The sequence below is a fragment of the Furipterus horrens genome, unplaced genomic scaffold (assembly GCF_987537825.1).
Source record: "Furipterus horrens unplaced genomic scaffold, mFurHor1.1.pri manual_scaffold_5, whole genome shotgun sequence".
NCBI classification, from domain to species: domain Eukaryota; kingdom Metazoa; phylum Chordata; class Mammalia; order Chiroptera; family Furipteridae; genus Furipterus; species Furipterus horrens.
This window is the reverse complement of record NW_028327175.1, coordinates 134,775,540-134,799,310: the sequence shown is the minus strand read 5'-3', so window position 1 is coordinate 134,799,310 and position 23,771 is coordinate 134,775,540. Positions and strand designations below refer to the sequence as shown.

At 35.9% G+C, this 23,771-nt stretch overlaps 1 protein-coding gene across 1 annotated transcript in view; it reads left to right on the top strand.

Moving 5' to 3' along the window:
* The window catches only part of R3HCC1L (R3H domain and coiled-coil containing 1 like), a 38,266-nt gene that overhangs the window by 5,513 nt on the left and 8,982 nt on the right, over positions 1-23,771 (top strand). Inside the window, exons 2-5 of the mRNA XM_090277865.1 lie at positions 456-2,281; positions 17,322-17,497; positions 22,467-22,537; positions 23,431-23,526. Coding sequence (XP_090133991.1) covers positions 470-2,281; positions 17,322-17,497; positions 22,467-22,537; positions 23,431-23,526 — 2,155 coding nt within the window. The 5' untranslated portion in view covers positions 456-469. The remainder of the gene's footprint in view (positions 1-455; positions 2,282-17,321; positions 17,498-22,466; positions 22,538-23,430; positions 23,527-23,771) is intronic.

Sequence of the window (23,771 nt, the reverse complement as noted above, 5' to 3'; positions counted from 1 at the left end):
CAACATAATATACTTTAAAAATTTTACAAAATTATATTTATGTGTATATGTTGAATAAATGTATTTGTAATTTACTCTTCAATGTAAATTCTGAGCTCCTAGAACATGGAGATGGTTATGGTTTTGAGTACTTGTTCTAATAATCTGTTATAATTCAGCCTAAGACAAGGCTACGTGTTTAAAAAATGGCTCTTGGGAGGTAGAGGTAAATGATTTGGGGAATATGAAGAAAGAGGATATATGAATAACATTCATGGGCTCATGAGTTATTTTGGAATCTACTTTTATTAGTTGCCTACCCGATTTCATGAATTATTTTATGGCATATTTTCTTCCCTTCAACTTCAGGGTCTATAGGATGGATTAGTAGGCCCTCTACTTACTCTTTAAAAATCTCTTGGTTCAATACATTGTAATTAGTTTCTGGTAATTAAATTAGTCTGTCTTTCTTGCAGACTGAGGTGGTGCCATGCAGCAAGCAGCAGCAAGATGCAGAGTTCGAGCCAGAAGGCCTGACATGGCACTTTATGTACCCAAAGCTCGAAGAGGTGTAGTACTACTCAAGACAGGAGATAAGGAAAGAAATTGTGGCCCACCTAACTCTACGGTGAAAGAAGAACAAAAAGAAGATTGTCTCTCCCAAAAGGAGATCTTTAGTGACAAACCTAAGGCTCAAAGACTAAGTATTTATCCTGATAAAAAGGAGCATACTCGTAGAGAAGGAAAGAAATCTTCAACAAAATTAAGAAAAGACACATGCCTTCAAGAAAACAATAAAGATAGCGTTTGTACTAAGAGGGGAGTCACAGAACCCAAAGAAATATTATCCCAAGAACTTCAGCAAGGAGTCCTAAATTCTGGGATTGTACCTAGTGTACCTTTACAAAAACATTTTAAACCAAAGAAGGTGGAGTGTTTGGAGGTCGAAACTACAGATGTGACAGAAGGTGAGAGATTGCTTCTATCTCAATCTTGCTCAGAAATTGGTGAGGCTTCAATTCTCAATAAGCCATTCCAAAATGTGGAATTCTGTGATTCCAATAGGCTCGAACTAAATGGGGAAATATTTGAAAACAGAGATTTAGGAAGCAGGATTGAAACTGATGCAGTCTCAGCTGTAGAGATGCAATCTCAGTTTCCTGGAGTTTATGGTTCTGTTCTGAGACCTGAGAGTGTGGGTGCACCAGTAAAACTAAGCTCTGATTCTGGAATCGTGCAGCAAGGCACGCAGACATCAGGTGGAATGTTGAAGCTCAGCAGTGGAGGCATCATCACTGTTCCTCATCCTGGAAGTCCAGATGGTGTCACTGATCAAACTTGTGTAGACTTTGAAGCTGAGAATGTTAGTGATATAGCCAGCAGTACAAATTTAATCGTGGGTCAGAGAGGTATAGATTCCATTCCTGAGACAATGGGTCACATCTCTCATAAAATGACTTCAGTTAACAAATTAGAGAGCACAAATGGCATTTTTGATTCAACAATGATTAGAGAGTGTAAGGAGAATGACAGCACTGCTGATGAGTTATGTGTAAAGTATGAACCCTCTGAATCAGCTACCCTTGTTCATGAAACAGACACAGGTAATGGATTTAAGACTGTAGGTGACATTATAAATAAAACATGTATGATGGACTTCACAGATATCATATCTAATCAAATAACTGTAGACAGCCCTTGTGTCGTTGCAGTAAGAATAGCTGATGAGGCCTATAGCAACAGAGGTAGTTGCTCAAAATATTTAGAAATGAATACAGATACAGCCCCTGTTCCTGGAGCTAGAAGTGGGAATGGCACTGGAAATTACAGCAACCTGACTGCTTGCTCAGATATTTACTCTGAGAGTATTTTATCTAGTTTCACCGAGTCAACAGCAAAGTTGATAGAGAACTCATCAGATTGTGCTTCATCCCTGCCTGTAAAGAAGATTGCTGGTAGTAATTGTAACACCTTTTTGGACTCTGAGCTCAATATGTTAAATGGGACAAAAGTACTTTCAGATAGTGCTTTGGGCAATGATCTAGATTGTACTGGTGATATAACAGAGGCATTGCAAGAACTGAAAATTGCTGAAGAGTTCAAAACAAAAAAGGAAGATGACTCAGAGAATATAGAATTTGGTATATCCTTTCCTGGTATAGAATCAGTTTCTATAGAGACATCCGTGGAACCAAAAGCTAATGTAACTTCTCACATGGAGGAAAGTGCTGCTACAGAGGAGAGCTGGGAGTCCATGTTTAATGATGATGGTGACTGCCTGGATCCACGCCTTCTACAAGAGGTATGTGTGGTGGAAATTGCTTGAAGCTTAGATAATTTGTAGATTCATAAAACTTTGGATTGGGAGAGTAATTTTATAGACATATGTGCACATTCAAACATTCACTCGTTTATAGCCAATGGAAGGGTTCCTGCAATAAACTCATCAGATTGTAGATTGAGAAAAGAACATCTATAAAGATAGTAGATCTTTAAAAGATAAAACATACAGAATTCAGTGATATCTGTAATAGCCACGTCCTGAGTGAATATATTAAAGATGAATTTAGTGAATACTGGCTGGCTGTTTAGAAAATACAGAGGGAAGCTTCTACAAAGGGGCTTTTCTATATTGACAAGATGTATTTTGCACAGGCCTATTTGAGGGAACAATAATTTATTATTGTTCATATTTATTTTATTTTTCCATCAATGTTCAGATATTTTTAGACACAGTAGAGCAAAAGAAGTAGAGAAGGGAAGAGTAAAATAAAGGAATGTATGATTTTTTAAGTAGCTTATGCTGAGTTAAATTAAAGTATAAGTGATTGTTGAGTCTGTATAGAAAATATAAGTGAATAATTACATGCTGGCTAGTTGGAGTTCATAAATACAAACTTAGATTTTTGAAGGCCTCTTACAAATTATTTAGTTTAATCTTTTCATTTTCTTAATTAAACATTCATCATTTAAATTCCTTACTGTAAATAAGAACCACTCCCCTTTCATTCCTTATAGTGGGTTTACATAACCTTTGCCTGAAAGGGAGAAAAAAAAGATTTCCCTATAAGATCTCCAGTTTTGTAAGTGTGGAAATTAAAGCTTTGGTGGTCATACTTTTAGGAAGGGCAGAATCAGGATTACAGTCTAATTCTGTTTTAACCCAATATTTATGTTCTTTCTACCAGACCACTTCCTCACCTATAAAATAGAGTTTTGTTTGAGTAATTCTGAAGAGCCTTTTAAATACTAAGTAATGAGTCTTTTGTTTCTAAGAGTTAAACGAGAAGTATGGAAAATAATCACATGCATGGGAAAGAGGACACATGAAACCAAAGAGATCAGCTCATTGGATAGAACTGACTTTCCAATACCAAGCAGTTCCTCCTCCTAGGAGGTGTTTGCACGCACACCTACCAGTATCAGTACTTCTAATGGTCAAATCGGGAAACACTGTGTTCCAAACTTTCCACAGAAAGAAACAGAGAGCAGAAAGTATCTACGAGTGAGCATTTCTGAATTCCTTGAAAATGCATGAAAATTTTTATGTGTATGTACAGCTTTTCATAGCTTTCATCAGATTCTCAAAGGGGATGGTTCCTGGCCTAGCAGCATGAGCATCAGTTGTATTAGAAATGCAAACTCTAGCTCAACAGTGTGTATATATAGAAGTTTTTCAAGTGATTCTGATGCACATAAAGTGAGAACCACTGCTCAAGGGTAATACCCATACTTAAATGTATAAGAAAGTAAGTGTGGTAGCTAGAAATGGCTGTCAGTGCATAATTGGAAAACACTGTTCTGCAGACATTTTAGACTTAAATTAGATTCAGAAATACCAATAATGGGAGAATTGGATGAATATAGAGAATTTATTAAGGATCCAAGTATTAAGAGAAGGTTTTAGTCAGAAGGAAGCAGAATTCCTAGGAGTTGGGAAAGGGACTGACTACCTTAGGGGGTAGAGAGCACAGGTACAGATAGGAGAGAGAACAGTTTCCTGCAAAGAAGGGCATGGCACACAGAGCCTTTTACACATGGTAGGACATTAAATATTCACTGAATGGATGAAGGCGATAGGGCAGAGTTAGAGCTCTTTTTAGTGTGGCCTCTGGTGCTTTCAAAACATCATTGCTGCTAGAACTTGGATTCTGTGTGGTAGTGTAGGAATATGGCTTTTTTATTGAGGGGGCAGGGGTGCTGGTGAGTAACTTATTTTTTTCAGGTCTTAACACTAGAGTAGGTTCAAAAGAATTTAGACAACTACTCAGTATTTTGAGGAGCATAGTATTATAGCCAAAGAAGACACTAGTATGACTAAAAGCTGGGAATGGCAGGAAATGGAGTATGTAGTGTTTTAAGATAAAGACAGCTAGTGCTTGGGTATTTTTTGGATATCTTCGGAGGTTTTTGATGTAGGGAGTGAGTCTATGTTGAAGGATGAGGATGAAATAAAGGAGGAATGATATGGATTGAGAATGTTGAAGCGGATCCAACTTTAAACTTTGGTCTTAGGTGCTTTGGGTTTTAGACGATGTAATAATAATGTTACTTAAAAAATGTCACAAACCTAATAACATTAATAGTCCTTTGGTGACTATTAACACATAATTCATTATTTATATTATTCCAAACATACTTTATTTAAGGCTAAACCAGAGTGTCTGCTTGCCTTGAAAACTTTTCAACTGAAGATTTTTGGCTCTTTTCCCAGCTGGCCTGTTTCTTTGTTGACAATGGCTAGACATAAGGAGGTTTGTCTAATACTCCTAATAGGTAGAGAAGTATGCTGTAGAGCAGGGTGTGGCAGCCATTGGCATGTGAAGCAGTTTCCTGTGATGCTTGAACCTCTAAAACTGACTAATAAAAGATAGAGAGCATAGCTAGGTCCTTACTGAAGTCCTAGAACTGCAACTCTTTTGTTTAAAAAGATTTTATTTATTTATTTACTTATTTTTAGAGAGAGGGGAAGGGAGGGAGAAAAAGAGGGAGAGAAAAATCAGTGTGGATTGGCTCTTACATGCCCCCAACTGGGGATCTGGCTCTCAACTGAGGCATGTGCCCTGACTGGGAATTGAACCAGCGATCCTTTGGTTTGTAGGCCAGTGCTCAATCCATTGAACCACACCAGGCAGGGCCTAGAGCTGCAACTCTTGATGAGTCTTTGTAGATCACACTTAATCCTATAAAGCCATGGTATGGGATGCCCAGAGACTTAAGTTGGTAATTGATACAGGAAAGAATATTGGCATGACCTCTTTTAACCCTCTGAGATCTTGGTACAAAAACAAAGGAATTACTATTATCAAAATAAAACTTCCGTAGCCCCTGTGCCTTTACCGATCAACAAGCTTACTGGTAGGAGGCTTAGAAGGACACCAGAAATATAACACTGATGTTGATAGACACTGGCATCTGGTGCCTTCACTGGCCATGCCTGGCCTTAATTTGTGTGTAGATGGGAATAAATAATTAGGTAAGAGTTTCTTTTTGTTATGGACTGTATACCATGTATAACAATGTATGACCATGGAAAAGAGAAGAGTAAAGAACACCACCCATTCCTTCTGCTTGTGCTCTCCATTTTTACGTAGACAATCCAAAATTGAAAGAGAAAATTCATAATCCACTAAAAACAAATTATATGAAATATAAAGAGAGTAAAGGCCTTCATATCCTACCCTTAGGGACCTCATTAATAGTTGATAACGCATCACTTTGCAATTAAATAGCAAATATTGAGCACGTAGAGTTTGATAAACTAAATTACAAATAGCTAGATATATGAGGTGTGTCTAAAAGGTATCCAGCCATGTAATAAGAAAAACAGAGACATTTACTGAAGAAGATACAAGATACAGGAAACATTGCACATAGGACAATGACGCCTCAGTCCCCTTCAAAGTAGGCACCTGGGGACCTCACACAGTTTTCCTAATCACCATTGGCTGCCCCTTTGTATTTTCCAGAACCTCATTGACCATCTGAAATCTCTGCCCTTTCAAAGGTGATTTTAGTTTTGGGAAAAGTCAAAAGTTGCAGGGTGCCAAATCTGGGCTGTAGGGGGGCTGAGTCACCTGGGTGATTTGATGTTTCACAAAAAAACTCATGAGACCTGATGCATGAGCAGCCACATTGTCATGATTAAGCTGCTAGTCACCAGTTGCCCATAGCTGCAGCCTTCTGAATCATCTGAATAGTTTCTGCAGAGGAATGTTGAAGCTTAACGTAAAATTTGCTGTGGATTCATTGCTCTACTCGCTCAGTCATTTTGAATGTGACGGCCTCACAGTACACATGTTCACTCAACGGTGTCTACCTTCCCCACTGACTAGTACAGTGAGGGCATCATTGTTCACGCATGCGCATTTTAGTCCACTCTCCTTGGTTGCCAGGTTACATCGATGTCGTGCAAACCATTCTCGTTATATTAACAATGGTTGGATTTTTTCTGGAGAGACCTCATATGTTGTTATTATCACTACTATGTTAAAGGCAATGTGCGCGGCATGCCAGCTTTTTTCTCTGCTCTAAAGTTGTTTATATTTTATTTGGAGAGATAGGATGTAACCGTGAGACTTGATATTCACATACAAATCTGAAGAATAATTAATATAAAATAACCATATAAGAGATGTCCTAACACTAACACTGAATTTGATTGTCTAATGAGTGATCTAGACAGTGGCTTCAAAAGAGGACTTAATCCCTGAGGGCTAAACTGGTTGATACAGTTTCATGTTGGTGAGGCCATAGAAATAAATAAGAGATCATAATCCCCCACTTCCATTAAATTAGTCTATGTTCTTAATTTCTATTTTCTATGCTCTTTCTATTATTTCTAATAAAAATATTTTTGAGCAATTTTAGGTTTACAGAAAATAATTGAGTGAAAAGTATAGACTTCCCATATACTTTAATTTTTCTATTGCTATTTTACTTCCTATTTTCATGGTATCTTTTGTTAATAGTTCTAGCTCATGTTAACAGACTTCTATTTGATACTTTTATTAAAATGTTTGAACTAACGTTTTATTGACTGTCTTGAGTGGGGATTTATAGACTCACCTTCCACATACTATATATTCTAATGTAGTCACTTGGGACACTTCGAGTAGGATTTGATTGAATTATATTGCTCTGTTTGTTTTTCATTTCATTAGTGGATAATGACTAGATCTGTGATTCACTCAGAAAGAGGGAACATTAACTAGATTCCATTGTTCATTGTTTTTGTTTCTGTTTTTTAACCCAGTTTTGTTAGATTTGTTGCATAATATTTTTTCCCCTCTGAATCTACATTCAAACCAGCAGCATTTAATTTCTGATCCCTTTTCTCGAAAGTAAAGAAAGGTATAAACATTTCTGGGCCTACATAGTCATTAAAAGAAAGGATTCTTGTCTGAAACTTCAGAGATTCCTGATGTGTTTACTCTGTCCCTGGCAGTATTTTAGTGAGTCCCATGAGATGTGGTATGTGGCAGATGGTTGGGGCACATGGAGTAGGAGCAGTGATATAGTGCATAATGTTAATTTATTTAATTCATTTGCTTTTTAGTGACAATAGTAAGGAGGGAAAATGGTGGGGTTGGCAAAGAGAACCAGAGTGTATACCCTACCTTCCATCAGGGGAAAAAAAACTTATCTAAAAATTAGAAATTTATTTGTGTTAAAATGCTTGGTTAAAGATAGAAACATACCTTTTGGGAGAATTAAATCTCACCCACGCTTTGATTTGAATTCATTTAATCATTTGTACCAAAAATTACTTCTAGGCATGCTGGGCTTTGGGTTGGAGTGCTAGGGAGGAAAAGAGTGACTCAGCTGTAGGCCTGGCTGTTGGAGTGGGTAGCCAGCAGTATAAATATATTCAAATTTAGACTTTCTGTTGTGATGAATTTGGGGTTAGAATGTGGGGAGGTATAAGTTTGCAATAGGGTCTAGATTTGGGACAGGATATTAGTTCATCAGCAACCTTATGCAGAAAGTCTTTTGTGTAGATTGACAGGAGGCTGAGCTGCTAAGGAAAAGCCACAGCGATTGATTGCCTAGGCGTACTAGATACTAGGCTTAAAGCACCAAGACTGTATTTCTGATTCTGCAGGTGATGAGTCATACCAAAATTTATTGCCTGCCTGGAACAAGAGTGACTCGATTCTTAAACCAGTGGGTCTGAGTCTGCGGTGTGAAGGTCAGAAGTACATATCTATTGTCTGTTGCTGAGAGGGACAGGTAGGCAAGGACTAATACTCTATAAAGTAATAAACAAGGAACAATGCTGATGTGGGAGGACAAGCTTGGGTGTGATACAGAATTTTAAATAGCTAAAAGCATAGGAAAAAGTGAATCAGGGACTAGAGAAATTAAGCAAGAGGTAGAATGACAATAAATGCTAAGTTTACAATTTTTCTTAGGTCCAATGGATAGCCATTGTCACTGACTATCATAGTAATACCAGAGTTAAGTTATCAAGGTTAATTTGGGAAGTTTCAGACCTCTAGCATCCCCCTGTTTTATTATTTCAAACCTCGAGCATCCCCCTGATTTTTTATTTCAGACTAGTCTGGTCTTACCTTTCTACTTCATCAATAGTGTCTCTCTAGTTTTTCCAGTCATGCTGGGAAGAGGAGTAAATACAGATATGTCTCCCTGCCTTCTCAGTCTTTCTCTTGACTGTAAATTTAATCTACTACAAGGTTTTCACTATTCAGTGGATCTATATAGCATCTTTCAAGAATGCAACATCAGTCTGCCATGTTAACTTTTTTGTCCTGTCTGAATAGGAGCCAGGTCTATGTCGATTCAGGATACTCACTTAGTCCCTGCCCATTCCTGGGTCATCACATTACCATTCATGGGAGACAGCTAGACCTCTCAAATTTATCCTCTGGGATTGGGGTCAGTAAATGATCATCTGAACCAATTGTTGGGGCACTCTCCATGTCTCATTATTGTGGCTTTCCTTTTTCTTACTTCCTTTTGCCCATCTCCTTTTCTGCTTGCTTGTTCATTTGCCCTTTTGTTCTCTTGTACTGTGCCTTAATTCAAAGCTGTGACCATGGCTTTCTCACACTGCTGATAATCAGTATTGAGATGTTGCTGATAGCTATTCTAAAGAAATCTTTAAATGGCACCTTACATGGCATTCTCCCCATTCATTTTTATAAATGTTTTGAAGCCAAAGTTTGGTTATCTGAATTTGATTCCATCTAAGGTATTATCCTTCTACTGTTGAAAAGGACTTATGCCCAAAGGGGTATAGAGGAGGGCTGGAAACTATAACTTATGCTGTGTATTAAACACTGTAGTATTATCTTTTTAGAGAACTTTTTTTGGATGTTTTTGAAATTAGGACATGAAAATTTTGAAAAGACTTAAAATACTTTTTATTTTTTAAATAAATATTCCTACTTCTCTACCTGCCAAAATGGGAAGTTAAATTGGTAAAACATTTTAACATTCTAGCTTTTACTTTATTCACATTACCATAGACCAGTATGAAAAATTATTGGCTGTTCTCAATTTTCTGTAGTATTAGAATACCATAGATAGAATCAAATTCAGATAATAAAAAACCTTAGTTTTTGTTTATAGCTTAAGCCTGTTCTCCAGCTAAATCTTTTAATTTACCAAGGTTTATACTAAATAATAAAATTTTAAATTACTTTTCTTCAATATAAAATGAGTTAATAAGTAGTTAAGTAGTCACAAGATAATAGTGGAAGAGAAAAAAATAGAACCAAAGCTTGAATAACTAACCTACATAATTGAGAGTCGGCTGTATGGGTTAATTCTATAAATAATTATGTAAGTAGCATGGTGACATTTGAAACAACTGCTGTAATGTTATACTACCAACTTGTGGACGAGTCTCTTTTGCCCTTGTCCCTGTAACCCCCTCATGTTCCCTGTATTTAAATGTGTTATAGTCATAACTATAGTTTAAAGTGGTTTATTATGTTTAATTATGTTTAAGTAAAAGTACCCACAGGAATGTTTTTATTCCTACCTTCTAAGGTCTGAGCTAGGATTCTAATAGCCCTTGAACTTTAAGGACTAGGGACTAAAACTTGAACTTGTCCAAGAGATAGAAGTATAGAAGTCTTTTTTAAAAAGTGGAATGTTAGCATTGAGGGGACCTGTAACATAATGTAGTCTAGCCCTCTTGTTTTATAGGTAAGATAACTAAGGCCCCCCAAAAGTTGTACTTACTTAGTTAAAGTTAATTGTGAGAGTTGGCACTAAAGTCTTTGGGTTTCATTGAATTGAAAATGCCATTGATATTGTGGAATAATTATATCATTTTATGTATCACTAAGAAAGAAAAAATTTTAACTTTCACACAATTCTTTTTATAATTTTAAATTTTAAAATTATTGAAAGGACTCTTTTAGACTTTGACAATTTTTTAATCATATATCGTTTCTTACATAAGGAAAATGTAGGTGAAATAAATTGGTTACGGTTTTCCTAAAAGTTTGTATTTACAGTCCATTTCTTTCTAATAATTTCTTGACCCACTCATCTTGATGCCTTTCCATTCTTAAACTACTGTGTCATCAAGCACTATGAAGATACAGCATTTTTTAAAAGAACCGAAAATCATTGTTGCTGGATTCATAAGCCAACTTTTCACTTACATAGAGCTAGCTATTCTTGTATCTGGGATTTTTCCCCACACTGCTAACCACCCTGTGCAAGTTTTGGTACTGAAACTTTATGCTCATGCATGTGCATCTTATAATATGCAGTATGGTAAAATGCATCCTGTTGTCAAAGATGTTAAAATGTGAAAAAATATGTGTCTTAGAATTGATTAAAAATGGTATATATCCAACTGCTAAGTGTAACAGTATAGGGAAGGGCAAGACCACCAAATTTGAGTCAGTGGGGAAAGCTTCAAAAGGAGAGAAAGATTAAGGAGTCTTAGAGGAGAGGAGGATCAGGAGCAGACAAAGCATTCCAGGCTGTGAGAACAGCTTGCAAAAAATACAGAGCGCTCCCAGATTTAGGTCCTAAATTTGTCACTATCGAAGTTTAGATGATCTATTTTGAAATTTTGTTGTTTTCCTTTTATAATTTCTTAATTAGGGCTTTCTGCATGATTTATATAACTGGGGCACTTAATGTTTATTGGTAAAGGGAAAAAAGTATCGATGTTCTTTTTTTTCAAATTTCAGAATGCCTTCTAGAATTATTTTAAAATATATATGTTACATAAATCACATCCTTATTGATGAGAACTCTATGTAGAATCAGTCTTGTTAAGCACACATTTGGACAAAGTAACCTGAGGCTTATGCTTTTTTTGTGGGGTTTTTTTTTTTTCCCCCACAAATATTTACTGACTGCCTACTTGGTGCAAGATAATATGTGCAGTGGGGGAATGTAGGAATAAGTATGACATGTCCTTGATAGTTGAATTATAGACTCAAAATGTTGATTAGGAAACTGAAACCCAGCCTTTCTTTCTAGACTTACTCCCTGAATTAGTTTGCTAAGGCTGCCAGAACAAAGCACTACCCCAGACTGGCTGTAGCAGAGTACCACAGGAATTTGTTTTCTTGAAATTCTGGAAGCTAGAATTCCAAGATCAAGGTGTCGGCAGGGTTGGTTTCTTCTAGGGCCTCACTCCTTGGTTCGTAGATGGCTGTCTTCTCTGTCTGCTCATGGTCTTCCCTCTGTGTGTGTGTCCAAATTTCCTCTTATAAAGACATCACTCAGATTAAGGCTTACCCTGCTGGCCTTATTTTAACTTAATTACCTCTTTTAAGACCTTATCTCCAAATACAGTCACATTCTAAGGTAGTAGAGGTTAGAACTTGAATGTGAATTTGGGGGGGATGGTGGCAGAGTTAGGCCCGTAATACTCCCCTAAATCCTCACTTTATTTGGTGTAACCACACTGAACTGTCCGTGACTGCCACACTCCTTGCATGTCTCTGCACAGTTCCTTCCTTCCACCTGTGGTGCCTTTCTTTGCCTTTTCTATGTATTATTCTTTTCACTTGAGTGGGGAAGAAGAGTAAGCAAAATTTGTTCTCCTATCCTCTGGTAGCGCTTCCTTTATTTTTAGAACTTTATTACATATTAAAATCCTTTAAGTCTCTTTTTCTAATGTATGTTAAACATGCATTAAGTGTTAAATAGGTGTTTAGGTGGTCACAGTAAGGTTAGAGGAAGAGACAGGTTTAGCTCTTTGTTAATGAGCACTACAAAAGTAGCACAGATGCAATAAATGCTGTAGAAGTATAGGGGAAGAGTCAGATTATTATACACACTTGAGGGTATTTAGGGGAGAGTTCATAGCAGAGGTGATATTTGAGTATATCCTTGGAGAATGATGTGATATCTTGAGATGTGCAAACTGGCAGGTGTCAGCGCTTGCAAAATAATGAGAGCAAAGCAATAGGCAGGAAGAAACAAAATGTGCTCAGTCATAGTGAGTGTTATTCTTTGGTTGGAATGTAGCATGTTATTAGGGATAACATGAGATAAAGCAGGAAGGTAGTATATTAGTTTACTATAGCTGCTACAATAAATTACCAAAACTAGTGTCTTAAAACAACACATATTTATTATTTTATAGTCCTGGAGATCAGAAATCCAAAATGGATCTCACTGGACTAAAATTAAGTTGTTCCTTTCTTGAGGCTCTAGGGAAGACTATTTTCTTGCCTTTTTCATCTTCTAGAGGCTGCCCACTACCTTGGCTCATGGCCCCCCTTCCATCTTCAAAGCCAGCAGTGGGCAATTGAGGCTTTCTCATGTCACATCATTCTGACACTGACTACTGCCTCTGAGCTCTTCTGCTTTTAGGGACCCTTGTGATTATACTGTGCAGATAATCTCCCTTTTTTAAAAGTCTGATGATGAGTAACCTTAATACTATCTACTACCTTACTTCTTTGCCATTTACCATTTATAGGTTATGGGAATCAGAATATAGACATCTTTGAGAGGCCATTGGTTGGGGCCAAATTATAGGAGTTTAAAATATAGCCATTGAAGGTTTTTGATAAAGGGATGACATTATCAAAGCAGTGTTTTGGGAGTTTAATCTATAATCTTTTTTTTTTTTTCTTTTTTCTTTAGAATATAGAACTGGAAAGAAATCAACAACCTGGAGTTGTCTTTCCAGTTTTGCCGTTGGTCCTCTCACATAGTTCTTCCTTCCCTGTTCCTCCTGCTCTTCCTTCTTTCCTCCTAGAATAGTTTACATTCATAAACATTTAATCAGAGAGAATTAGTTGTCCTGACCATTGATACACCATTTCTGATTCTATTCCTTGTAAGGTCACTTAATTGTGTTACGGAAGGAATACTAGGCTAGCAGTCAGGAGACCTGTGTTCAAAATTAGTCAGTTACTTGATTTGTAACCTTAGGGATATTCTTTTGTCTCTCGGTGATGCAATTCTCCATCTTTATAATTGGGGTAATAATGATAGCTCATTAGACACGCACATCTGACAGATCTGAAGATAACTATTTCAGAATAATGTAGCATATATTTATTTTTTTGTCTGAAGAGAGTAACTGAGTTGTGGTTTCAGAACTTTTTGTTTTTCCTTTTATATCTTGAAGAACCAAGGATCAAACAAAAAACAAACAATAAAAAGCTCATGATCCGTGCTTTGTCAGCCTTACACTCTCCCCACCCTTTTCCCCTCTACAGATAGGAATCAGGACAATTATATCATAGCAAGTCAGGTAGTATTTTATAAACCTCTTTTTAAGACCAGGCTGTTGAATGTTCTTGTTTATGTATATGAAGGAATACACAGATTTTACCTATGCTTTATAAATGGCAAGATAGACCACTGGTAAAAATCCTAAAATGTTTGTGATTCATAACTTAAAATTGTTTGCTCTGAGCTGTCTGCAAACTTTTCTTTGGTCTATAATACATAGATAAGAATGAACCAAATGCTAACCTCTTCCCTCTGTTGTTGCTCTATCAAACATTTCTTAGCCATAAAAAAAGAAAAATATAAGTCCTGGCTGCTGTGGCTCAGTGGATTGAGTGTTGGCCTGCGAGCCGAGTGTCGCTGGTTCGATTCCCAGTCAGGGCACATGACTAGGTTGCACGTCAGGTCCCCAGTTGGGGGCGTGAGTGAGAGGCAACCACACAGTGATGTTTCTCTTCCTTTCTTTCTCCTTTCCCCTCTCTCTATAAATAAATAAACAAATAAGTAAATAAATTATAAAAAAAAGAAAAATATATATGTGTGGTTTTACAGTATGAAGGTTTCACATTAATGGCATTGCAAGTATTGCCTCCATACACATGACATAGTAAATGTTCCAGTTATGTACAATAGAAATATGATGTAAGCTACAAATAAATGTGAACTGTGTATAATTTAAAATTTTCTAGTAGTCACATTATAAAAGTAAAAAGAAACAGGTGAAATAATATTTTAATCTTATTTATCAAAAATAACATTTCAACATGCAATCATAAGAAATTGAGATTTTGTTTTTTGAAAATCTGTATTAAGTCCTTGAAATCCAATACATATTTTATACATAAAAAACATCTCAATTCAGACAAGCCACATTTCAAGTACTCGTGCTAGACAGTGCAGGTCTTCTGTAAAGGTATCTACATAATTGGTGCTTCATATCTTGAGTCTTTCCTTAAAGGCTCTATACTGTCATGTCCCTCCCTCCGCCCACACACACGATCTTGCTTGGGTTCTCTCTTCCAGCTTCATACCGTATTTGTCTCTCTTAGACTTCCCCTTCTATGCTACATATTCCTCTCTCCTTTACTGTCAAGGCCTCCTTGCCTGTTTTGCTGTGATTTTCATGAGAGAAAGCGTCATTAGCAGTATGGCCTCCTACCTGCTACCATTCCCACCACAGAAAATGTTCTACCAGTAGAAATGTAAGCTGATCCCAACAATATCCTAACCTTGGGGAAATGAAATTTTGTCTCTTAGGAAAAGATAGGAATCACTGAAAACAGTGGAGTCTGAGTGTTAAACTGGCAGGGGTGTGTAACTTGTAGGCTTTACATTTTACTGTTCCATGAAATACAGAATACGAATTGTGTGTTTTGCTAATATTAACACTTTGTAGTTAATCAGTCCCAGAAGCCAAAATGCTTACTAGTTAGCTTAGAAATGGGATATACTTTTACAAATTCAATTTTGCTGACTAGTTTAGAACAAAAGACCTTAACTAGATTTTCTTACCAGATCATCCTCTCTCTCTTTTCCTTTCTATGTATAATCAGTTCTTAGAATTTATATTTCCAAAGTATTTTTTATAGTCATGCATTGTTTACTTCTCACAATACATTATTTAGCCCCAGTTTTTAAATGCAGGTTCATGCAGTACTTTGTTTTGTTTGTCTTTTTTTGCAAAATAGCTCTGAAAGTCAATGACAGAAATCCAAAAATGAGGTGAAGGAAAAAATTCCATTTACAATAACATAAAAAATAAATTAGGATTAAATTTAACAAAAGACATAAAACTTGTACTCTGAAAACTGCTAAACATTGGAAGAAATTAAAGAAGACCTAAATAAATGGAAAGATATCCTATGTTCATCTCTTCAGTAAAATTAAGATCATTCCCAAATTGATCAACATATTCAACACAATCCCAGCTGCCCCCCCCCCCTTTTTTTGGTAGAAATTGACAAGCTAATCTTCAAATTCATATGGAAATGCAAGGGACCCAAGATAACCAAAGTGATTTCAAACCTATTTTAATAAAACTACAGTAATCAAGACAGTGTGGCACTGGTAACAGGATGGACTTGTAAGTGATTAAAGACTCCCCTTGTTTCTGGGGCTCTGAGTTATTCTAAACTGACATACTAGCCCACTCTGGGCTTTTAAGAATTTATTAACAGTTTAGCTGATAATCTTCTTGCCTGCTTGTGTGGTGGCCACTTCCTCCCATGATCTGCCAAAGGCTATAACAGTTTATGTATCCTGTTTCTTGGAGGGACTTTTCATTCTGTAGATTTTCATTTTCTTGGTTGTCTTGGATACTCAGTTGTCTGTCTAGTGAACTCAAGAAACATTACGATTTTAAAGATCAACTGGCCTTATTGTTATGGTGAAAGGAATATTCTCTTTCTACTTTCTGCATCCTGAGAGTGAAAATAGCTTGGCCTGTAATAGAGTCAGCACTCAGTTAAATTTTGTTTATAGTGGGTTGAGTTCATTGAATACTTAGGTGTCAGGTAGTGCGCTAAGCACTGACCGCATCATCTCATTTAATCCACACACCTGTCTATGAGGTATCAGTATTCTCTTTTTTTAGATGTAAACTGAAGCTTAGTGGAGAAAAGGAACTACAGGCACCACAATAAATAAATATTTTTGTTGATTTTACTTAAATCACCTTTCCTTTTTCCTCCCTCCTTAATAAAATTCTTGAAGCTATCTTTTACTTCTCCAAGGAAAGGAGATCCTTCGCATCGCAAGTTCTCATTTTCCCATTTGATGGGAAAGAGGGCACAGTATAAAGAGGGAACGTTTAAAGGGATCTAGTTGGGCTTTTGATTAACAGAGAGAACATGCTGTCGGGTCTGAAGGCTTTGAGAGGTCAGTACTAGCATCTAGGTTTTATAATAGGTGAAAGACAAAATTTTTCTCATGGCTTTGTTGCCACTTTGCATTTTTCCCTTTCCCTTCTGATTATGTATGGAAACCCTGTATACACAAGAGAGTCAGAGACCCCACATACATGAGAAGTTCCTAAAATTTTAACTTTTTTATTACTGTTAATTCCTTTACTAACCTGCTATGTGGGAATTCCTTTAGGTAGCTTTCATGTTAGGGACCTTAAATATAATTATTTGTACCACTTAAATTTGCCTTAACAAATTCCTTTGTAAGCTACATTCAATAAAAGGTGAACAAAGTGTTGTCGTTTTTCAAAATTTTGTGTGGTTTTTTGTTTACTTCCAAAAAAACAAAACAAAAACAAACTGTGAGATAGGTCTGATCAATAAGCCCAAATAAAACAATGTTATTCATCTCTTCAGCTATTTTCTGCTATTTCATTTTCTAAGATGTAACTCACCACATTAATCATTCTGCATTTTGTCACACACTAGTTGATAGATGCAAGTTAAGTTTCATGCATTGCCTGTCTTTGCTAGAAATTCAATACCTTTTCACATATTCCATGTGTGTAACCTAAAATGAGAGATAGAACTCTGGTCATTATTATACTTATGAACAGCATTAATACAGAGACAATGTTAAAGGTTAAGGAATAGGAACATTGAGACAAGGAGGATTGTTTAAATATGGGAGGATATTTTATAATGTTTGTGCTTGATGTGACAGTCACCAGTATGCTTTCTCCTCCTTAGTTATCAGGGAATGTGAAGAATAGAAAGAGTATCCAGGAACCTAGATTTGATTATTACAACAATGAAGTTCCTGATGTTGACCTCAGTGATTGTGAATTCCCACATGTCATTGAAATTTATGACTTCCCTCAAGAATTTCGTACTGAAGACCTCCTACGGGTTTTCTGCAGTTATCAGTAAGTATTTACAAGTGGTTGGGGATGTTAGGGAAGATGGGATGAAGTTTACTTGAAAACGACTTCGGAAAAAATCATCTCTTCTGTTTTCATAATCCCTGGTAACTTTAGCATCAGGTTTGTTTACTGTCTTCTCCAAGTTCATTAGAAATATTCTGTATCAAACCACTCTTCTCCTAAATTCCTTAGAAATGCCAGACAGTTTTTCTAGACCCATTTTAGCATTTAGGAAGAACAATATTAATGATGACTTCTAAATCCGTCTTCATAGTGCATTTAGTTCATTTATATTTATTGTAAATTATTGATAGACAGTTGACCCTTGAACAAGGTAAGGAGGGGCTAGGAGCACCAACCAACCCACACAGTCAAAAATTCACATACAACTTTTGACGCTTTAAAAACAAAACTGCTACAAGGCTACTGTTGACTGGAAGCCTTACTGATCAACAGTCAATCAACATGTATATTGTATGTTATACGTATTATATACTGTATTTTTACAGTAAGGTAAGCTAGAGAAAAGAATGTTATTAAGAAAATCATAAGAAAGAGATAGTACTTCTACAGTACTATACTGTATTTGTCATTACTGTCATTTTTTAAAAAATAAGTGAAACTGCAAGTTCAAAGCCATCCATGTTCAAGGGTCAGCTGTATTTGGATGTATGCCTGCAATCTTTTTTTGTGTGTTTACTTGTCCCATCTTTTTCTCCTCTTTTTTGCCTTCTTTTGGATTGATGAGGTATTTTTTTTTCTTCTATTTTTTGGGGGGGAAATGATACTGTTTCTATTTCTTTGGTGGTTACTTCAGAAGTTACAAAATGCATGATTAACTTCTCAGTGGCTAAAGTTAATATTTTCACACTCTTCCTAAACACTGTAAGGGCTTTTAGCTTCATTCCCTAATTCCATTCTTTACCTCTTTCCCACCCCAATTTATATGCTGTTATGATTGAGCGTTTTGATTCTTTTGTCATAATTTTTTTCTCTTTTTTTTCCTTTTGAACTCCATTTGATGTTATTTTATATATTCAGCATTCAGATTTACCTACTTTCTGTGTTCTTTATTTATATTTTCTTGCATCTCAAACCTTCCATCTGAAGTCTTTTTCTTTCTGTACGTATGGAATGTATTATTTAGCATTTACTTTAATGATAGTCTGCTGGTAAGAAACTCAGTTGATTTTTATTGTTTTTTATTGGCTTTATTTCAACTTCATTTTTTTTTTATTACTTAAAAAATGTTTTTTAATCCTCACTCAAAGATATGTTTATTGGTTTTAGAAGGTGGGGGGCGGGGGAGAGAAACACCAATCAGTTGCCTTCTGTACATGCCCTAACTAGGAATTGAACCCACAACCTTTTGCTCCAACTAGCTGCGCAGCCTAGCCAGGGCTCAACTTCCTTCTTGAAAGACATTTTTACTGGATATAGAATTCTAGGTTGGCAGTTATATTTCTTTCAGAAATGTGATTATTCTGTTGTTTCCTGGCTTTTTTGTGGAGGATGAGGAGTCAGCTGAAAGTCTTAACAGTTGTTGCTTCTGAATATAATTTTGCTCTTTGGATACCCTTAAGATTTTCTGTTTGTCCTTGGTATTCTTCATTTTCCATATGATGTGACTTTGTGTTTCCTTTTATTATTATTTTTGAGATTATTTTGGATCTTAAATTAGTGAATTAATGTTTTTCATTGGTTTTGGAGAGCACACGCATTATCTTTTCCAATTCTTTCCTCTGTGCCAGTTTCTCTCTGCTTTATGTTCTCTAAGATGCCAATTAAATGTATATTAGACCTCTCACTTCATTCTCATGTTACCTCTCATTTTTCATGTTTCATTCTGAGTAATTTCTTTAGCTCTAGTTTGCAGTTTACTGATTTTTCTTCAGTTGTGTTTAATTTGCTATTAAATCTGTCCATTGAATTTTTAGATTTCATTTTATGGTTCTCAGTTTTCAAGGTTCTCTATATCTTTTTCAAATCTGTGTGGTCAATTTCTAGTTTCTTGTTTTCTCTAAATATTTTCAAGTTTAAAAAAATATTTTAAAGTATATTAAATGTAGACCTTCTATAGTTTGTATCTGGTAAATACTTTACCTGAAGTCCTTTTAGTTTTATTTCTGCAAATTCTCACTCATAGTGCCTTGCTTTTTTGGAGATTCAGTTCTTTTTTTACTGTGAGCTGTGAGCTGGCTCATTTTCCTTGGAATTTTATTTATGGAAATGAGGCCTACCATGAAAGAAGAGGATTTCTCCTGAAAGCGTTTCTTCCCCCCTGCTAAGCAGCAAGGGCATTGTAAATTATGTAATTGATTTGAAGTTATTCTGATCACTCAGGAATAGTTTAAGTGGAGGATGATAAAAAATGATTGTTATATATCTCAACTAGTTTATTTTAACAACACTTATTAAGTGTCCATTCACTTAACAGTTTTTGTAGTGTAAATGCCTTTTTTTAAAAAGTTACTGGTCTGTTGGTAGAAGAGTTCTTATATGTCACTGTCATATATTTTAGTTTCATTTCTTTTAGGTGGAGTAAGAACTTGAACATACCTTCAGAGTCATTTGAGTATATATTGCTAATAGGGTGAAATGTTTTTTTCTTTTATAACTTTATACCAAATATAACTGTTAGTAGTTTCTTGGGTTTTTTAGACCTTTCTCAGACCTTTAACTAAGTTTTATAGACATAGCAACTCTTCTATTTCACACTCACATTTCATTGGTTTATTTTGTTTAATTAAATTATGTAGTGAAATATGTCAGTGGGTTTGAGAACAATTGTACTGACTCTAGGTATGTGCATCATTCCTTAGTATATAGAAGAAGCTAAAAAGTCAGAAGTATGCCTCTATCTCTAACTTATAAGAAAAAATAAAAGCTTCAGGAATAAAGAAATAATTTAGAGAGAAAATTATGAAAAGATTTTCAGGATCTGAAAGGAAAGGATGTTACTTTAATGTTCCAGTCTTGATAGTAAAAATGAACCAGGTCTATTGTCTGGTATTACAATTTTAAATTTAAAATTCAATTCATGTACCTGTTGAATTTGAAGATTTTATATCAGAGAATAACCTTCAACTTTTTCTTAAAGATCCAAATAGTAAATATTTTAGGCAACTAAGCCATTTGCACAAAAGCATCCATAGACAATATGTAAGCAAATGAGCATGGTTGTCTTTAATATATTTAATAGAACTTTATTTATAATATGTCCTGTTTTTCTACAAAGTTCTAGAATAGGCAAAACTAGCAGCCATGTACCTCACTTATATTTGGTTGGTTGGGGCACATCAGTGCTATAAAAGAAAGAAGGGGTGACTGGATCCTGGAGGATAGTTAATAATCTCTGCCATAGATCTTACTCTAAATATACAGTCTTTCTAATTCATTACAGTTATGTTAAGACTCAGTATCCAGATCTTGGTCCATATGAAATACAAAATAGATTCTAAAAAGCAGTCAATGAGATTAAATCACAAATTAGAACTACCGTAAATTGTCATTAATAATGATGACTTTTAAAACCAAGGATCAGTTTTGCTGATGTCTAGACTTTCCCAAAGATTAGTTAATTCTCGTGAATTAAATTCCCTTTGATTTGTTTCTTTTTAATCTTCTAAGACCTTTTTTCTTATCAAATCCGAAAACATCCTCAAAAGAGAAGCATTTTAAAGGATTAGCCATTCCAAAGTCAAGAAGACCCTCCAGAACCCATCTAGATCTTTTTGTATCCTTTTGTAAACTATCTTATGATACAGATTTTATCTGCTGAATTTTTCACAATCTCCAACTGGTCATTTTATTCTGTGGTTAAACTTTCGCTTACATTTAGGAAATTCTCTAACCATCCAAGCTTCCTTTATTACTTTTCCCTCAGAGTAACTTTTTTTCTTCACTTGGTTGTGTTAAAGAGGAAAAATATTTTAGCAGTTGTCTTTTTTTTTCTTTTCTTTAGATTGCTTTATAAAAATAAAAATGGTTATGGTACAGAAGTCTATAATAATGCTTGTGAGTCAAATATTACAGGCAGCTTTATGTTTTAATCACTATCTTCATTAATATGAATAATCTTCCTTATGAATATTGCTAATAATAATAAAAACTGAGTGTCATTTATTTACTAAATGCCCAGTGAGTTCTCAACAACTTGCTCTTTGCCTTGTCATGGATGATCTCATTTCCGTTTTTACAACAACTCTGTGAGGAAGTACTGTGCCCATTTCTATAGGTGAGCAGACCTAGCTTCAAGAGAAGTTAAACCAGCCCGGAACTCAGGATGGATGGCAGAACCTGAGTCCATTTATATCTGACCTTCAAACACACCATGTTCTTTCCACAGTACTGTGTTGCGTCCGTGAGCAGTTTGGAAGCTCCTGGCTAAAAAAGTAACCATTATGTCATCATCTTGATAGTCCTTGTGCTCACTACATAACTCTGCTCTAAAATAAAGGGTTTTTTTTTAAAGACTAGGTCCAGCACTCTGATTACAGTTGTACTATCTCTCCATTACTTGATTTTATGTTTTCTTTGAATGACCTGTCTCCCTCTCCTTTGTCTCTCTCTCCCTCTCTCTGTCCCTGTCCTGGTGCCTACAGACGCATTAAATTCAGGTGACCTGTCCTGCTGCCGCCGCCTCTCGTACTCTTCCTACCTCTTTGTTCTGAGCGTCTCTTGTAAATAGTGCTTTAAATTCCTTCCCAAGGGACTTGTGAGGATTAATTAGTTGGTGTCTATAAAATAACTGGGAACCTAAAACACTCCCGGGTAGTTCTTTATGATGGTATTATTGCTTTTAAAATTCACTGGCTGCTTCTGTCCTCCAAGCTGTTTTTTGTGTCATTATCCCCATTCCACCTGTGCGCCGTTGAATATTGTTCTCTCATCCTGAAATGCTTTTCAAGACTCTACTTGAAAGATGTTCCTTAAATTTTATGATATGAAATTGTGGGATTTTTTGTTGCAGGAAGAAAGGATTTGATATTAAATGGGTGGATGATACACATGCCCTAGGAATATTTTCCAGTTCAATTACAGGTATTTACCCAATAAGTATTATTTTTATTGTCTATTTTAAAACTTCTGCTACTTGTCCTTATTTCCCTTTTATTCCAGCCAGCTGATATTTTATTCAGTGACTGTAGGGAATTGGCAGATACAGGTTTTTGAGGCGTGGTATTTTGGTACCCATGTGCTTCCCTTCCTTTGCACCTTAATCCTGTTGAGAAATAGTCAACTCCTTTCAAGGTTATTTGCTGCACAACTGTCAGTTATGATAGTACATAAACAGATTATAGGTAGAGATGTAAGAAGTCTGTGTGACTAAATCTTACACTATTGTATTTAAGATTTTTTTCCCCCAGACACATGAATTTGCAGTAGCTCTTTAACCTAGCCAGTGAGAGGTTGTATTACCTACTTTCTGAATAAATCATTGGGCCTTTTCACATACATATATCATTGGCCTGATGATAGATGTGGTGCAGAGGCATTCAAAGAAATTAGAGATTTTGGATCCTGTCTGAACAACCTAGATTAGAGGTCTGCAAACTTATTCTGTAAAGGGTCAGATAGTAAATATTTTAGTGCCTATGATCTCTGTCACAATTTAATTCAGCTGTTGGAGCAAGAAAGCAGCCGTAGACAATATGCAAACAAATGGGTATGGCTCTGTTTCAGCAAAACTTTATTTGCAAAATCAGGCGGTTGGCTGGATGTGATCACAGGGCCATCGTTTGTTGATCCCTGATCTAAAATAATCACTGCTAAGTTGTTCCTTACAATTTTCTAGAGCTTATTATCTCCTCTGCTTGCCACCAAAGAAAAAGAAAAGCATAACATCTGGGCAGTACTTTGAAAACTAGCCTTACATTTTCCTTTGCATTTCTCCTTCATGTCATCCACTTCCTTACATCTATTCCTCTTTGTAGCTCGTGATGCTCTGGGTAGTAAACATACCATGGTGAAGATCCGGCCCTTATCACAGGCCACAGGAGCAGCCAAGGCCAAAGCTAGAGCTTATGCTGGTGAGCCTCTAATCTCGGGGTTTTTTGCTTGTTGATACTAGTGTTATTATTTATTCAGCACCTGTATAGCATCCAGAGTTGTAAAGACATTTCTTTTTTTATAGTGTTATTGGGAGTATGTTTTGAAGGAAAAAAAGAATATAGAAAAGGCTGTGTAGGATGTGTAGCATCTGAACAGCCACTTGGAGAGAATGGGAGATCCTAACTTCAAGCTATGCAGCAATCATTTTCTGATGACATCCTTA